At 38.0% G+C, this 17067-nt stretch overlaps 3 protein-coding genes across 6 annotated transcripts; all 3 read left to right on the top strand.

Annotated features, from left to right (window-relative positions):
* Positions 1–731: 731 nt before the first annotated feature.
* LOC139188396 (uncharacterized) lies at positions 732–3070 on the top strand. Its single transcript, XM_070805702.1, has one exon. It carries the CDS (start codon positions 1093–1095, stop codon positions 2884–2886), a length of 1794 nt encoding a protein of 597 aa, XP_070661803.1. The 5' UTR covers positions 732–1092; the 3' UTR covers positions 2887–3070.
* LOC103444995 (beta carbonic anhydrase 5, chloroplastic-like) lies at positions 1855–9496 on the top strand. Of its 4 annotated transcripts, none has more exons than XM_029109507.2 (10): positions 4088–6499; positions 6587–6654; positions 7308–7367; positions 7474–7635; positions 7722–7770; positions 7938–8051; positions 8191–8244; positions 8473–8555; positions 8688–8790; positions 9142–9496. In XM_029109507.2, exons 1-10 carry the CDS (start codon positions 6404–6406, stop codon positions 9343–9345), a joined length of 993 nt encoding a protein of 330 aa, XP_028965340.1. In that variant the 5' UTR covers positions 4088–6403; the 3' UTR covers positions 9346–9496. The 4 variants fall into 4 exon arrangements, with proteins under 4 accessions (XP_008382186.2, XP_028965340.1, XP_028965339.1 ...); XM_029109506.2 differs by having other exon boundaries at positions 8685–8790; XM_008383964.4 differs by lacking the exon at positions 7308–7367 and having other exon boundaries at positions 1855–6499; positions 8685–8790.
* A 2423-nt stretch (positions 9497–11919) lies between these two features.
* LOC114827364 (protein PELPK2-like) lies at positions 11920–16465 on the top strand. The gene is made up of 2 exons (XM_029109127.1): positions 11920–12334; positions 16221–16465. The coding sequence occupies exons 1-2, from the start codon at positions 11920–11922 to the stop codon at positions 16463–16465; spliced, it is 660 nt and encodes a 219-aa protein (XP_028964960.1).
* Positions 16466–17067: the final 602 nt, after the last annotated feature.

The raw sequence follows: 17067 nt of genomic DNA, 5'->3' as shown, positions 1-17067 counted from the left end.
GAACTTCAACTTAGATTCATACGTATAAAATTGACAAGGAATAAATAAATAGGCCGTATTACGTTTTTAATTAAGGCATATTGAATACCAAGAATGAGTTTCTCTTCATGACTAAATGCGAAAATGACTAAATGAGTTTGTCTATATGAACCAATATCATGTTTTTAATTAAGGCATATTGAATACAAAGAATGAGTTTATCTTTATGACTGAATGAGTTTTCCTTTATGAACCAATAGTTGAGATTAATCTCATTCAAATACACTAATAATTTCAGTTCGATTTTGAACATTGAACCGAAAAGTTCAGTAATTTTCGGTTTCTATACATTTTTTTTTATTCGGTTTAGAAAATTTCAGCCTTCTTTTTCTCTTTCTTTTAGTAGAATAACAGGTATCTTGTTTTAAATAGGTCCATGTCAAAGGGGCAATGAGCTGATCTTTAACCGGTAACACAAGTATCATATGATATCTAACATCATTTCTACTTCAATTCTAGATAATCGGATTTCAATTCTCCTTCAATTGTATGTCTCATTAATTCAATTTTATCTATCCTGATTACAAATTAGTAGGGGAAGCATCACAGTGATCAAAACAGGAGATCCAACGTGGACTTCCAGTGGGTCGTAGTGCTGGTGTTCAATGATCCGACCCATTTCACATCACATCTATTGATGTCATGATTCATGAGAGACTAGTTCCGCTGTTGACACCAGACGAAGTAGTGGTCAAAAGTCAAAAGAGTAGCAGTTCCGTTGGTTTAAAATCTCAATCCATTAACCGAGTCCAGGTGTGCTCAAAACCCTCAACAACAACAACGTGTTACGTGTCACTCTCACTGCGCATCCAGATAAAACGCCAGTCCCAGAATTATCAGATCAAACTTTTACCAAACTCCCAAAACACCCCTACTGCACCTCCCAATCTCCCACCCCACCACCGAACAATCCCCGTCATTTCAGTCACAACCCAGGTCCTCTTTCGTCCACCCAAAATTCCCCCACCCTTCTACTCTGTCCGAACTTCACCGAAAACCAAGAAAGGCAAAGAGGGGGAGTGAGAGAGAGACAGAGAAGAGAGAGACAGAGAAATGGAGTTCAATTTCAACACCAACAGGGCGGAAGCGGAGCGGTGGCTGAGCACCGCTGTGAAGCTACTGTCGGCGCATGACTTGCAGGGGACTAAGACCTTCGCGATCCGAGCCCGAGAGACCGACCCCAGGCTCGAGGCCACCGAGCAGATAATCGCCGTCGCCGACACTCTCCTCGCCGCTGAATCCCAGATCAACAACCAAAACCAGCAGCCCGACTGGTACGCTATTCTCCAACTCGCCCAGTACACTCAGAACCTCGAAATCGTCGCGACTCAGTACCGCCGACTCGCTCTCCTGCTGAACCCCCACCGGAATCGCTTCCCTTACGCCGATCATGCCTTCCGGCTGGTCTCCGAGGCCTGGAACGTCCTCTCTAACCCCACCAAGAAGGCCATGTACGACCACGAGTTGAGCATGTTCAACCGGTTCGACTCGCCCCCATCCGGGTCGACTCAGCTGTTCGAGAGGCAATTCTTGCAAATGCATCATGTTCAGCAACAGCCGCAGCAGCCACCACCACCACAGCCACTTCTATTTCATCCCCAACCGTCACAGCTACTACAATTCCAGCCTCAACCGCCACCGCCGCCACAACCACAACCAGAAGTGCAGAGACCACAGCCACAATGGAATTTTCAACAAAAGCGACAACAACCACCACCAGAGCAGCAACATCAGCAGCAGCACCATCACCACGAACCTCCTCAGCAGCAACAATATCAGGAACTTCCCCAGCTGTGGCAGCAGCTGCAGCAACAACAGCAGCAACAAGAAGTGAGTAAAAACCCTAGAAGTAAGGACGGAAGACCGTCGATGGAGGAGGAAAGGCCAATTCCGATTCCCATCAATGTGACGGAGCCTGCACCTCCGGCCTCTGAGTCAACTCCTCCGCCCTCCGAATCAACTGGCCCTGTTGAGTCAACTCCTCCTTCTGAGTCAGCTCCCCCTTCTGAGTCGACTCGGCCTCAAACAGTGTCCAAAACGGGGAGCTTCTGGACTGCATGTCCTTACTGTTATAACCTCTTCGAGTATCCTAGCGCTTACGCGGATTGCATGCTCCGGTGCCAGAATTGTAAGAGGGCGTTCAATGCAATGGCGATAGCTGCACCGCCTCAGGCGGGGAAAGATGTGAACTTCTGCTGTTGGGGGTATTTCCCATTGGGGTTACTGGAGAATAGTAAGGATACAGGCGGGTCTGCTGAGGTGTGGACACCATTTTCGACAATGTTTGCTTGCCCAATACAAGGGAAGAAGAATACCGCACGAGCCAAGATTGCTAATTCGGGGCCAAGGGTCTATTATGATGATGAGGAGGCGTTGCTTGATGTTTCGGACCCAAGTGAGGACTCTGATGATGATGATGAGTGGCAGAGGGTTAGGAGGAAGAAGAGAGTTGTAAAGGCAAAAGGTAAAGCTTCCACCGCTAAGACTCCTGTGAGAGCTTCGGATAGATTAAGGAAGGGGAGTCAGAATGCTGGTGGGCAGGGTAAGGAGGGTACGGGTGGGAGTGTGGGTGCTGGGTCTGTGTCGAAGGCAGAGTCAAGTAAGAAATCAACTTCTGGTGCAAGAAAGAGAAGTGCTGCTGCATTGGGGAAGTTGGATTTGAATGTGGAGTTTAGTAATAATGAGGGGGAAGAGCCTGCGGCTCAGACAATGAGTGAAGGGAATGGGACAGCAAATGGGGAGGAGGATAATATGGAAGGGATCGGGTTTTTTGAAGGTCTTGACGAGTTTTTGAGTAGTCTACCCATACTTAATGTTGTGGGAGATGACAAGGTTAAGGCAAATTAGGGAAGTAAGGGTAAGAATTTTCCTTTTTGTCATTGCTGCTTTAGCTGTTGTAATTGCTTTATGGATGCATGTTGTATTGAATGATGTAGAGCTTCTATGCCTTTTGTTTCATGGCTCTCGCTGTTTGAATATGTTATATAATCTGCAGCAATGTGAACTTAATTCAGTTTTTAGTTTTAGAAAATGTTACTGTGATTTCCGTGGATTATCTTGCGGTGGAAGGGTTGATCTTTGAAGTTTGGACTTCAACCCCAAAATAGACTAACATGGGGCATCAGTTCTAGTGATAATCCGATTTTTCCGTTGTGCTGAAATCATGAAATCTTCGTATACTATAATGCAGAGGCTTTTCTTTTCATCAATCATGGTTGAAGCTTCTTTATTTATTATCTTATTGCTGATCCTATGACAAGGATTGTGTTAGGAGACCACTAACATTTTTATGTTGGTGTGCTATAAGCAATTTCACATTCTTTTGGGATTAGAAAGGAAATGGAATGGGCCTCTCTTGCGTTATTTACTTGATATATTATTTATTATCCCTAGGTGTCTTATAGGGAACTCAAAACCTGTTTTTCCCAGATGGTTTGGGATCGACTATGAATAGTATAAAATGTAGCAGTTGTGAATGGAAGAAAGCAACACAAGGAGTAAGAACTGATGAAAAGGAATATCTTTAGTGATGCTACTCTTGAGTTGGGCAATGAACTGATGAAAAGGAAGATAATTTTCGTGTATGTTGGGAGAATGTCAGTTTGATGGGTCTAATTTCCCCGACCATGATGGAGGTTGCCAGGTCTTTTGGGGTTATTCAAAGAGGTCATGTTTATTGAGGTATCCGGCCAAGCTTTTGGAGAAGAACAGTTGCAAACATGATGGTAAAGCGTATTTGGCTCGAAGTGATGCCTTTGTTGTTCTTTCTGGAGCATATGGAATGTCTGTTGGGAATCATAGCACTGGCCCAACTTGGGCTCATAAAAAGCCAGTCGGCGCCAAGTTTAGATGGGTATTCAAATTGCATTCTTTCACTGATGACAATGGTATTATTGACATTGAACGCTGGAAATGGAGCAACATGGTAATCACCAAGCCGTAGTGATTGTAGGCTTTTCATTTCTAAATTGATTCCTGATGTGATTCATCAATGTTTTAGTTCTGTGGAAGAATCTATTTATACAAGGTCCATTATCATTTATTTCTCCGCATATTCTTGTTCTTTAAATATAGTGCAATATGTCGATCTATACTTGCTAGAGGACTCAAAAGGTTGCATAAGGGTACTGTTGGGTTTTGTAGAGGAAAGGAGGCTAGAGTTTTGTGGGTATGGGAAGTATTTTACGAAGAGCGGTCATTAGTGTACCATGTGTATTGCGGTCTTGATGTGCCGTGGTCATTGTTAGTAAACCATATGTATTTCGGTCTTGATGTGCTCTGTTGTTCCCGTGAATCACTTGTATATGCCCTTACTTATTAGAGAGTAAAGGATTACTGTATTGTTCCTAGGTTAGTGCCCCGGTGCTCTGTGGCAGGATAACTAATTATCTGTTTGTGGTGGTTTTTCATTTCATTCTTTTACAACCCGAACAAATCTGCGTACCGGCCTTTTGATTTCTAAAACAAATATTCTTGGGTGCTTAGCAGCACTTTGATTCTGGAATTTTTGTGTCTTATTCTACTAGACGTGGATAATTGATTTACTCTTTGGGCAGCATGGTCCTTCCTTTCTTTATTTGATGACTGCCTGTTGTGCAACAGTCTGCATATCATGTTGTCTTTAGAATTATTTCTTCATTCTCTTCGCTATGACGTTAGAAGTTGTAATTTAATGTTAGGTAATGTTAGGGTGGAAAAGGTGCGTCGGCATCGGTATGCAGTGAGAATATGTTTTCACGATGTTCACCCGAGTACTTGCTATTTATGCTGCGGTGGCCGGTTTGTATGGGTTATGCTGTATGGGTAGGGCAGCAGTTATTGATGTTTGCAATCGTGGTGTGTGCACTTCCTTTAAACCTTTGCTTTGGCATCATTGCCCATCATTCAGATGTAATAGTCTCGTATAATTTCACACGTTACATACTACAAGGCCGGTGGACTTGCGACGACGAACTCTGCAGCATCGCGACGACGAACTCTGCAGCATCGTCTTCCTTCTCAAGTACGGCAACTCGCCTTGAAAGCGAATGTATCGAAAAGGGAAACATTTCAGGCGTTTGCTGAAAACTGCTGAAGGAGACTCAATTTAATTAGAGATCCTCCAACAAACTCCACAAAATTTACTTTGCAACTAAACATGTGGAGTCGCGTTATCAAAACGGGAAGGCGGTGAGGGAGGTAGGACAATCGAAAGACGAGGATGGCGTCGGTTCGGTTGCGGAGAGCTCCGGTGAGTTTGAGGTGCTCCCTAACTTAGCATTTATATATATATATATATATCTAAAAAATAGTCTGGGCTACTGAGTAGTTTGACTTTATATCTGTTAGATTAGTAAACCAACAAAAGTAATATTTCTTCAATTTAATTATGACCATTTATTTTTCATACTGTTAAGTAATCTGAATTATTGAACAAAAAAATTGTAGTAACGCATGCACCTCTTGAGCAAATAGGACAGATAGGAAAAAGAAAATAGGACAGATAGGAAAATAGTTAGCAAAGTGATGAAATTAGGGTTTTACCATAAAACCAACTGACAATATGGGAAGTAGCCCAAAACCATATAAGCCCATAGCATATCTTGTCCTTCAAGGATATGGGACAACTCTTAACATGCCCCTGCATGTGTGGCGTATTTTTAAGCCTGTGTGGCGTATTTTTAAGCCTACACGTGGACAACGTGTGGGGTGACGAAGAGTGCGTGTAGCCGTTTTAGCTTCACACAAGGACAACTGCTTTGATACCATGATGAAATTGGGGTTCCATCATAAAACCAGTTAGCAATATAGGAAGTAGCCCAAGACCATATAAGCTCATAGCATATCTTGTCATTCATTGATGTGGGACAACTCTTAACACAAAGTGGCACAAGAGAAAAGAAAAGTGGACTCTCCACATGGTGTCCAAACATCTCATTTCCAAATGGTGCATTTTTGCTCATCACCCTCAAGTAGTAGTAATGTTTGTCACTTATTTATCATCATTAAATAAGTTTAAATTTTGATATTTGTATTTATCAACTACATAGATATCAAAATTTAAATTTATTTAACAATAATAAATAAAATAGTAAGCATTACTAAGAGCAAAAATATTTTCATTTTTCAAAAGACAGTTGGATAACGTCAGGATTCAGGAAGCAGCTACTTAGTGTGTCTGCGTGTGTGCAGAGCATAATAGCATAGAAGCTATAGATTTGATGTACTTTAACTTCGATTTCTCCGTCTTTGTGGGAGGCCGACAAATGTCTCTTGATCCGACCAACCAACTCACCCACTCCCTTCCTTTCCCCTCCATCTTTTTAATCGCTCTCTTCTCTACAGACTGAAACCCCATTTCCCATCTCATAGCTCTCTGTCTTCCATGGCTGTTCTCGCGCCAACCTCTGTCTCAAAATACTCAATCTCCAATTCCTCCTCCTCCTCGGATTTTCACAGAATCCCATTCAACACACGACCAGTAAACCTCCTCTTTCTTTCTCTCTTTACCATTTCATTTATTCATTTGTTTCTTGGTTTTGTTTATTTTTGGTCATTTTTGCTGCAGATCTTTGGTTCTAAGCTGAAATCAGGAAAAGTTCAGCCGACCCAACTGAGATTATTGACTACTTCCGAGTAAGATCCTGAATTCATAACCTTTCTGCTCAAATTCTTATTATTTTTGTTATGTTTTCTTAATTGGTATGTCTGTTTCAGGTTTCATGATCTAGTTTTGTATTATTTTATTTTGAATGTTTTGCATTATATCCTCTTTCCAAATATGTCCATTTGAGCTCCAAAATTTACTAATTTTGACTGATTTGAGAAAGGAAATGTAAATGACATTGAATTTCTGTCAGCTCCATGAAATTTTTTAATTTTTAAATTTGTGTAAGAAAAAACAAAATGAAAACTAATGAAAAAAACTTAAAAATTTTGAGTTGTAATTATAAGGACAAAATAAAGGGTAAAGTGAATAGTACCAATATTGATTTTTTAGTGTAAAAATATGGTTTTTTTGTTAAAGTAAACAGTACATAGAGCTTTTCGTTAAAGTTCCCAAAAACAAAACCAGAATCATGGCTAAAGTTACTGGTATAATCTGGGAAAATTTGATTTTTGGCTTGGATGTTATTAACCGTACTTTTGGTTTAGTCAGTTGTTCATACCTCAGCTACAAATCCATGGACTGCTCCTCTATTAGTGAGATCAATTTGATGGATTTACTTAGATGTGTTGTGTGCCATCACAAAGGTTCTAATTTTCTTTGTTTGATGGTTTGTATATAGGAGATGTTTACAATATAAGATTACGACTACATGCAACCTTCAGATTGATCTAAGAGATAAGAATGTCTCTATTTTTTTTAACTCGCCATCCGAGTAACCTGTTGAACTCAAAATCCCAAAGATAATTGGTTGGTGCTGAAATCCTTTCCTTTCGGCATATTTGCAGCAATTGTCCAGGGTTGACTGTAAAGGCTTCAAGAGAGTCCTTAGGGATCACCGAACAACATAAAAACATCAAACTGGAGAGAGTAGCTGAAACTGATGATCGGAGCGAATTGTTTGAGGATATGAAACAACGGTTTCTTGACTTCAAAAACCATAAATACATGTAGGTGCCCAAGGACTCAGGTCTGAAGGTTGTTTAGTTTAAAGTAAAGTAATTCTGTTTCCTAATTTGGCTTTTATTATGAATAGGGAAAACTTGGAACATTATCAAAACCTTGCAAAGGGTCAAGCGCCAAAGGTTGTATAGTATACGTGTAGATTCTTTTTTCTTTTCAAATTTAGTTATTAACAGTTGATGTTCATAAGTATTCTTAATACTAGGACATGTCGTTCATTTGCTGTTTGCCTCAATCTGGTGTTGAGTGTCAGGGAGAATATGTGTGTGTACTGATGTTTCTCGAACAGTTCATGGTCATTTCTTGTGCAGATTCTAGGGTATGCCCCTCAACCATTCTGGGATTCCAACCGGGAGAAGCATTTATAGTGCGCAACATTGCGAATTTGGTGCCCTCCCTTGAGGTATACATTGTAAATCAAAGTTGAATTATTTTGTTTCATTTCTGATTTGTGGAAGGTTACGAAAAAGTGAACACTCACGAATCAAATGATATATTATTATCCACTACATTTGTTTTGTTATTTTTTTCTGTTTTTGCAGAGTGGACCCTCAGAAACAAATGCTGCATTGGAATTCTCTGTGAATTCTCTGAAAGTAAGTATACTGGGAATAAATTCTAAAAGAAACTTCCAATTATTTCCTTGCTAGTCTAATCCGTTACAACCAAATCCCTATCTAAGTAATGGCTTTAAAGTTATAGAGTGGCAATAGGGAGGTACAACTTGAAAAGTTGAGTTTCCCAGAATGAGTGCGATTCTTAATAGAAAAGGGAAGCAAGAAAAGCTACATGGAAATACATCCTTAACCGTAGTTATTTTGTAGGTCGAAAACATATTGGTCGTTGGTCACAGCTGCTGTGGAGGCATTCGTGCTCTTATGAGCATGGATGATGAAATAGAGAAAAGGTTCACCAAATTTCTTCTTGTATACTTTTCAAGTTGTTGCATGTGGTCTTTGTGTACGGTTGCTTTTTATTTGTTTCTCCAATAACAGTCGACCTATGGTTTTCACTTTGCCAAAACTCTTTTATGCAGTAGCTTTATCCAAAATTGGGTTGTTGTTGGGAAGGATGCAAGGTCGTGGACTAAGGCTGCTGCCTCCACGCTCAGTTTTGACCAGCAGTGCAAACATTGTGAGAAGGTAACATTTTATATTTCTTATTTTCTTTTAAAGTAACGTAATTATTCTCCATTTGTATTTTTCTTCATTTCATCAGTATATGACTATAACCTAAATGAACTTCTAGTTTGTATATGTTCAAACTTGTATCAGCATTCTGTTGTACTGGTATATTAAATTCCTGATCCATTTATTTTAGTCGTCGTTGACCTTGTATGTATCTGGGAGTTAAACCAAATTCTTTTGAAGGCCATAGATTCTCCCATTGCGGCATGAATTTTGGTTGTAACTAATGTTGGGTGTCTTTTATTATAAAAGGATGCTCCAGATTCATAAAAAATGTTGCCCATTTTGAATGATATCCTTGTGCAGGAATCAATCAACCGTTCATTGTTGAACCTGCTCACGTACCCGTGGATAGAAGAAAAAGTGAAGCAAGGTGTTCTTGCTGTACATGGTGGTTATTATGACTTTGTTGAATGTACATTTGAGAAATGGACGCTCGATTATAAGGAAGGCAACTTGAAGGAGAAACATGGCAGAATTTCTGTCAAAAATCATTTGTTTTGGTCCTGATTTCATCTGTGGCCTTGTATGATCTAATTCACCCAATAAGTTATTTAAAATATATGTTGTTTGTATGGTGATTAAATTAAGACAATTCGAAAAATAATGTGAAATGATTTCGTTTGTATTGAAATAAAATAAAATAAAACAATTTTTATAATTTGTTGTGTTTTTCATCTGACGGAGGTTATGCTCATTGTTTTCAAGTTGATGCTTTCTTTTCTTTTCTTTTGGGTCAAGAAACTTTCACTCTTTTGATCAGTAGTTATCCGAAGTAAAGTTACCAAAATTAAATTTAACGCGACTCTATGTTAAACATTTTATCAACCTGGCATCGAGCTATTTTTCTGTAAGAAGACATTTGAAGACATTGATCGTATGATTAAGAGATGCAACTCAAGTTTAAGTCGGTCAATTAGCAAAGTGTGGAGCATGAAGTTAAGAACAAGAACAATTTCTTGTTGATATACGTCCTCAATCGCACAAGTTTTGAATCCAAGTAATTGTACGAAATCCAAGTTTTTCTCTTTGTACCAAGTTCACCGTTGCTTGATGCGGAGAGAGAGAGAGAGAGAGAGAGAGAGAGAGAGAGAGAGAGAGAGAGAGATTCAAGTTGAATCAAGGTTTTGGTTTGCAGATTGAGGACGGAAAGAGAAAGAGAAAAACTTGTGCGAGCTCTAAAGTCTAAGGCTTTCATATGATATGGGAATAATGAGATTATGAGTAGGGAGTCATTAGAGTTGGTTTAACTTGGTTTAATATTTGAGGATAGGGTTCCAGTTATGACCGTTACAAAATTTGGAAGACAATTAGCTCTCCACCGCCTTACTAATTCATGTAATCTCAGTTCATTAAATTGGGGGAATTAAATAATCAAAGCGAAATACCTTTGTGCCACGGCATTGGTTCAAACCCCTTTGGCTCCCTAATCTAATATCTAATTTAACAAATCTATCATTTGATACAAAAAAATAATAATTAAAGCGAAATACCTTTCCCGTTCATATATGCAAGCTTATTCATTTGTGTCGGCAAATTTGGGAAACCTGAAACCATTGGCTTTAAAAACTTCCCATCACCCTCTTAACGTTGGGACATTACATGTGCTTCATTGTGTTTGGTTCACATTTTTACTACAGTTGGCCATAAGGGCATTTTTGTCATTGTGTATGTTATGTCAAGAAACTCGTGTAGTTCATCCTAAGTGGAGAGATTTTTTAGTGTTCCAGTAAAAGAGTCTGGTATACTAAGTGTAATAATACAATTGATTGGAAACTTGAAAACAAAAATTTCCAACCAATTGTAATGACATACGAAACCATTATAAATGCACACTAAAAAATAGTGGAGAGGCGTGCTGCCGACGGCCGTTCTTATATTTGTTGGGTATGATTCTCTGGATTATATTCCGCTGTAAGACGATTTGTATTTGTTAGGGTTGACTGAAATGCAATGGAATGATGCGTAGAAGGATGAGAATTGAATGATATAGAGACACAAGCGTGAGTGGTACAGAAGTTTTGCGAAGGCAGGTTAATGTGCAAAATTGGGCATGAAAATTATGTTTGGGTGTGGTCGATATATTTGTGAATGAAGGTCAATCTAGCTGTGATTTGTCATGTGTCCAACTACATTGGTATTTTGTGAAGGAAGCTGCTATTTATACATTTTTACTTTCTACACATTCTTATTAATTTGTTGTTATTAATCTTCTTCAATTCATTTAATCCGACGATCGAAAATTAAGAGACGTGTGTAAGAGGTAAAAATGAGTATGTGGATAACACTGCATTTTGAATCCAAGTAATTGTATGAAATCGAAGTAATTGTAAGAAGGCAATGATAAATGGAATTGTTGTGTGGAAGTGATAAGAATCTACATTTAACTGGATGCAAGTAGATTTTGTTGTTAAAACTAAATTTAACTGGATGCAAATTGTGTAACAGTTGGTTGTAAATATTAATTGTAGATGAATAAGCATTGGTTTGTCATTTATAAGATCGCAATAAGACTTTCACTTACAAATAAAAAGTAATATCATTAAATCGTAGTATTAAGCGACAAATAGTGAACAAAATTTTGAATTCTATATGAATTTATAAAAGAATGCAATATATAAGTCAAGATTTGATTCCATGATTGTCAAATAGATGCCGTAGTGAGCAAAATTAGATAACCTAATAACTCTACCTTTTACCGCGGAAGAAATAATCTAACGTTGCATGCAATATATATCTTTAAACCAGACGAGCACGTAGTGAGTCATAATTGGCTAAATACAGCCAACCGCAACCGAAGCCAACAACTTAAGAGACCGACTCTATCTCATTGACGAGTAGTGGACAAGAAGGTGAACTAATTAACAACTCAAATATGTATGGGTCTTCATGTCAAGTTTTTCCTAACCATATTTGAGCAAACCAACAACAACACAACCATAGAAAAAAAATAAATATAATATATATTTCCTTGGCTATATATACATGCACAAACTCATCATCAACATTAACTCAACTGGTCATATATACTTAGTTGCCCATTCGAATTACTTCCAAACCTTTTAGATCGATCAGTTTGAATCAATGGCCAATTACAAGCACTGCTTCTTTGCTGCCATCTTGTTCATTATCCTGTGTTCTTCAAGCATCCATGTCTCCGTAGCGGCTCGCAATCTTCTCCAGACGACGGTACCGTCTTTGCCTAAACCTGCCACAACACTGCCACCTTTCCCTCCCCTGCCAACACTGCCACAACCCACATTGCCTAACTTGCCAAACTTGCCAAACTTGCCAAACAACCTACCATCTCTACCTATTCCCACCGGCGGCGGCTCCACACAGACACAGCTGCCTCCACTTCCCAATTTCCCTACTACATCATTCCCTGCTATCCCTAAGGTTACACTGCCTCCAATACCAAACTATCCCTCAGTACTACCAAACAATTTCCCTACTATAATTCCATCTTTCCCATTTTTCTCTCCACCACCTGCAGCCGGTAAACCGTAAGTCATGCATATATGTTCGCACATGCAGACGCAGCAACGCTAGCTGACTAGCTACTATTGGATTGGATCTTCATTTTCTCTTTTTATTAATATGCTTTTGTTTATGCACGGTATTGGTTACGTATGTCTTTGATTATAATATGTACTGTATGCCTTGATATGCTTTATGTCCAATGAAGCTTTATTTGGTGTGTTGTTATACATATTTCAAGTTCATTTGTGCTTTGTATTTATAATGTGAAATCGAACCTATAACTTAATTTGCTTTCTTCATAGACTTCGTGGGAAAATTAAGTTTATGTAAATTGATAGGATTTTTACCACCTGCAAAAGTAGGGATAAAAACACCTAAAATACTTGCAAGAGAAACAAGATTGTCGTAGTATAGTTGGCTCAAGCAAGGTTCGTTTTCCATAAGGATTAATTTAAATAGATTAATGCCAAATCAATTCTCAACTAATTATTTAGAACAAAATTTTGGAAAAGGGTGATTTAATGACCTAAATTAAGAAAAACGAAATTAATTAAAAAGATTACTTAAAAATTGCAATTTTAAAGAAGGAGAAAGAAACAATTTTTAGAATTCAAAGTGATAAAGTACTAGGGTTCCGCCGTCACCCTAACAATCCTAGGTAGTTCTGCTAATTCCTTATGAATTACACATGCATATTTTGAAGGTTAGGTTTTCCTGAAGTATGCCCTACTTGGAACCTCTAACATAAACGTATATCTAACATGCAACCCGTCCGTGACGTCCAGATCGAATGTGAACATGCAAGACTCATTAAGTTTTATGAAAACCTTTTGAAAAATCATATAACCCTTAAAACGTGTCATCCATCCTAAGAGGTTACACATATTAACCACAAGAAGCCTTAGTCAATTTTAGGGATAGCCCCTCCTCCAAAATTGCATCAAATTACTTTTTTAAATATCCTAATGGTCGTGAATCACTAAGACAAATAGATAGTTTAAAGTATGTGATTAACAATCCAAAACTTGCATGCATAAATTCATATGAAAATTAAAAGGAAACTACATATTCTTGCTAAGGATCATGGCCTCACCCTAGCAAAAAGGATTAGTTACACATATTCATAATTTAAATCAAAAGAATTATATTAAACTAGAAATAGAATGAAAATACCTTTTAGAATAAGGTCTTGAAATCTCTAAGCTTTGCCCAAAGTCTTTTCTCCAAAAGTTACATCCGATACATCCCATCAAACCCTAGGTTTGCCAAAAGGCTTATTTATACTACTCTCATTAAAATCCTCCTAGTAAAAGGTCTTAGAAATAGACTAGGAAACTAAATAAATTAAAATAAAATAGGAAATATAATCCTAATTGACTTGGTAAATTTGCCCAAAATCTTACACAGCCACGTTTTGGACCCAAATCAGCTCCAAAACTGGCCCAAAATAGCTGAATTTAAAGCTTTGACTATTCTGAACACTTCTCCAAAAGGCCACGAACACATCCGAAGTCATCTTGGGCTCCAAAAACGTAGTTTAAGCCCATAAACATTACTTTCCAGAAACGTGCACTGCTCATTCATTTAATCTCCAGAAAATAACCGCTTGGTAGAAATTGTTGGGATTTTGACACTGACAAGCTAAGGAACACACGAACGTCCTCTAATTTGAATCACTCCAAAATTCGTCTGTTTGGTCACTTTTGGCTCCAGAGGAAGTCGAATGTTCTATGTTAAAAATATAAAGCAAAGTATCAAAATTCTACCAAAATAATTATCAAATTATACTAAGAATAGGGTAAAATATATAATATGATTTTGACTCGTCATAAATTTCTGATATCTTATTCCCATCTATAGTGGAAGTATATATATATATACAAGAGGACTTTACAGGTTATTATAAATATAATAGGATACCTAATTTCCATGAAATTATAAAAGTGAGTTGTAGAGCGCTTTACTCGAAATTGTTTTCGTTAGGAGATCAGCCAGTTGGTCTTTTGATTCACAAACTGAATTGAACAATCTAATCTTTCCGCTTCTCTTAAATGAAATATATGACCACCTTAACATGCTTAGTACAAAACTAAATTATGAGCAATGTTATTTGCAGTTTTATTGTCGCCATATAGATTCACTACACAATCAGAAACCCAATTTTGTGACAAACCTCCCTAACCACAAAAGTTTACAAAGTCCCTTAGCCATTTCTTTATACTACCTCTTTTAACCACTAAAACTAAGTATAATAACTTGGAAAATTAAAATGAAAACCGAGACAATGAACTTCTTATACTTGGATAAACCAAGAGGGACAATGATAATAAATAGATAACTGCCAACTGCAAAGTTTTCAATGGAACTGTTTGGACACTATTTTTTTCACTATCGACCGGTCAAAGTGATTTTTAATCATTTTTCTAGATATTATGGTTTTAATAATCATGGTTTTATCTGAGGAGTTATTGAAAATTATCGTAAAATTGAATGGATAATTAAAGAGTCTTGGAGATTGAGATGCTATCGGGTTTTAGAATATCAAGATAAGGCTTGACTGACCATGTGGAAATTATCTTGGTAGTCTGATAGCAAATTATCAAGAAAAGGCCGAATGTCAAGATAATATTGAAGATTATTTCAAAAGTTGGTGTCTACGTGGAATATAGGTCTAATAGCAAATTGCATTAAGATAATTTACAAAAGTTGGATTGGTTATGAGGAAATTGAAGGTGATTTCGAGTATATCGAGATAATATTCCAAGGAGTTGTAATGCCGTCAGACACTGCAGTACGACTTGGGCATCAAGGAATTTGTCTCTATAAATATACAAGAGATCTTCAATTTAATACACAAATCAGCCTCTACATAAACCATGTCACTTTTTTGAGAAAAATACTAAGTAGTTAAATGAAGTATTTCAGAGGCAACAGTTCGTCTTAGGAGTCTTAACAGTTTAGTTAAACACCACGTTTTACAAGTTATCCATCTCACGTCATTGGCGAAAAGTTTTTGGCCGAATGAGGTCACTTCATTAGCCTTCTCGGCAAAATGGAGTGTTTTTATGATTGAATGCTCCCAAGTTACATTCAGAGTTCGACATACCGCGACGGCCGAACTACTTTTACAATAAAAACGCTCATTTCCCTTGAGTACTTTTGTCCCTATAGATGCCATTTCGACAGACCTAAACTCTTACCAATATAGTCAAGGTTGCCGAACCCGGTGCACAAGATCCAGAGCTTCATAGTGAGTTGCATAACCTTGTCTTCAAGTTATACAACTTAAAGTCTACAGTGTTCCTTCCTCGGCCGAAGTCGCTTAATTCAGGAATCAAAAGTGCATTTCACCACATCCATTACATTCAAAATATTCACCCAATCGAGTTCGGTAGCAAACTGATACGCCCGCATCAGCAATTAACCACCTAAAAGTGTAATTAGCTCCTTAGTTATTTCGGCATGTATACCATGTAGTCTCTGTGATTTATAGGGTCAACAGAAACGGTGTGCAAATTATTGGTACTTTTGCTGCTGCTATTCTTAAATTTGACCGAAACCTGCATCTGACATATGTGTCTTACTCATTTACACCCACATCAGAATTTTACAGCATTCAAAACCAAATATAAATTCGATGGTACCCCATCAAACTACCAAACCTTTACTCAATTTTTTCCGGGGGGTCCAAATTAAAACCACTAGCTTTCAACCATTCGTATATAAATTCACCATCTCCTGGGTCTTTTCTCCCTCAAGTTAACCTTGTTGAGTTTCCTCGTGAATTAGCTAATTCGAGCTCACTCCCTTTGGTTTGGTTCCACATCACAAGTCCAAAATGGCATATAACTGGAAGTGGTTGTTTGTCACTTCTATCCTTTTCACATTATCAATTTCTTCAGCCTTGGGCGGCGGCGCCGCCCCTCGAAAACTCTTAGCACCAACCTTTCCTTATAATGTGCCCAATATTAATATTCCAAACCTCAACTTTCCACCTCTGCCACCCACAATCGACCTTCCTTTTCTGCCACCCACACCACTTTGGCCAGAATACAGGTTGCCTCCCCCTATTACTTCACTTCCAGATTTCCCTCCAGTTCTCACTTTCCCCATCGCCTCTCCACCTTCAATTACCACTACCCCTTAATTAAAACCATCAATATATACACACATAAATATATATATATATATATATATTATGTCTATGTCTTTTATATATTATAAGTTGGCATTTGCCAATATATCTTGGCACTAACTTGCTATTGTATGGTATTATTATAGTTTCCAAATGCAGTTAAATAAAGGTGGATTCATTGGATCCCTCTAGCTAGATCTGTTTTGGGGACCTCATTCGTTTGGTGTTGCAGTGTTGATACAGTGATGAATGCTATTAGTCAATTGAGCTACAAGCATTTTGTGAGCAACTTTAAACATTTATCGATATAGTTTGTGTAAGCCGAAGAAAAATTGAATAATTTTGTAATGACCAATTTCCATATAATATTGTGGCGTGGTGTATCATTGCTCTTGCTCAATTGTAATAAAATCTTTCGACACTATAATAAGCGACCAATTACCGGTTATGGCTCATTGCTTCAAACATTTAACATTTCTCCTTTCTATTATAAAAAGGTTAATTGAGCGATATTCTAATTTAATTTAAACTAAATTACATAAAGAGCAGAGGTCGCACTTGGTGCGATGGCAAGTGCCTTCGCCCATAAGCTGTAGATCTCGGGTTCGAGACTT

This window comes from Malus domestica, chromosome 10 (genome assembly GCF_042453785.1).
Source record: "Malus domestica chromosome 10, GDT2T_hap1".
Taxonomy (NCBI): Eukaryota; Viridiplantae; Streptophyta; class Magnoliopsida; order Rosales; family Rosaceae; genus Malus; species Malus domestica.
This window is presented reverse-complemented; position numbering and strand designations above follow the sequence as displayed.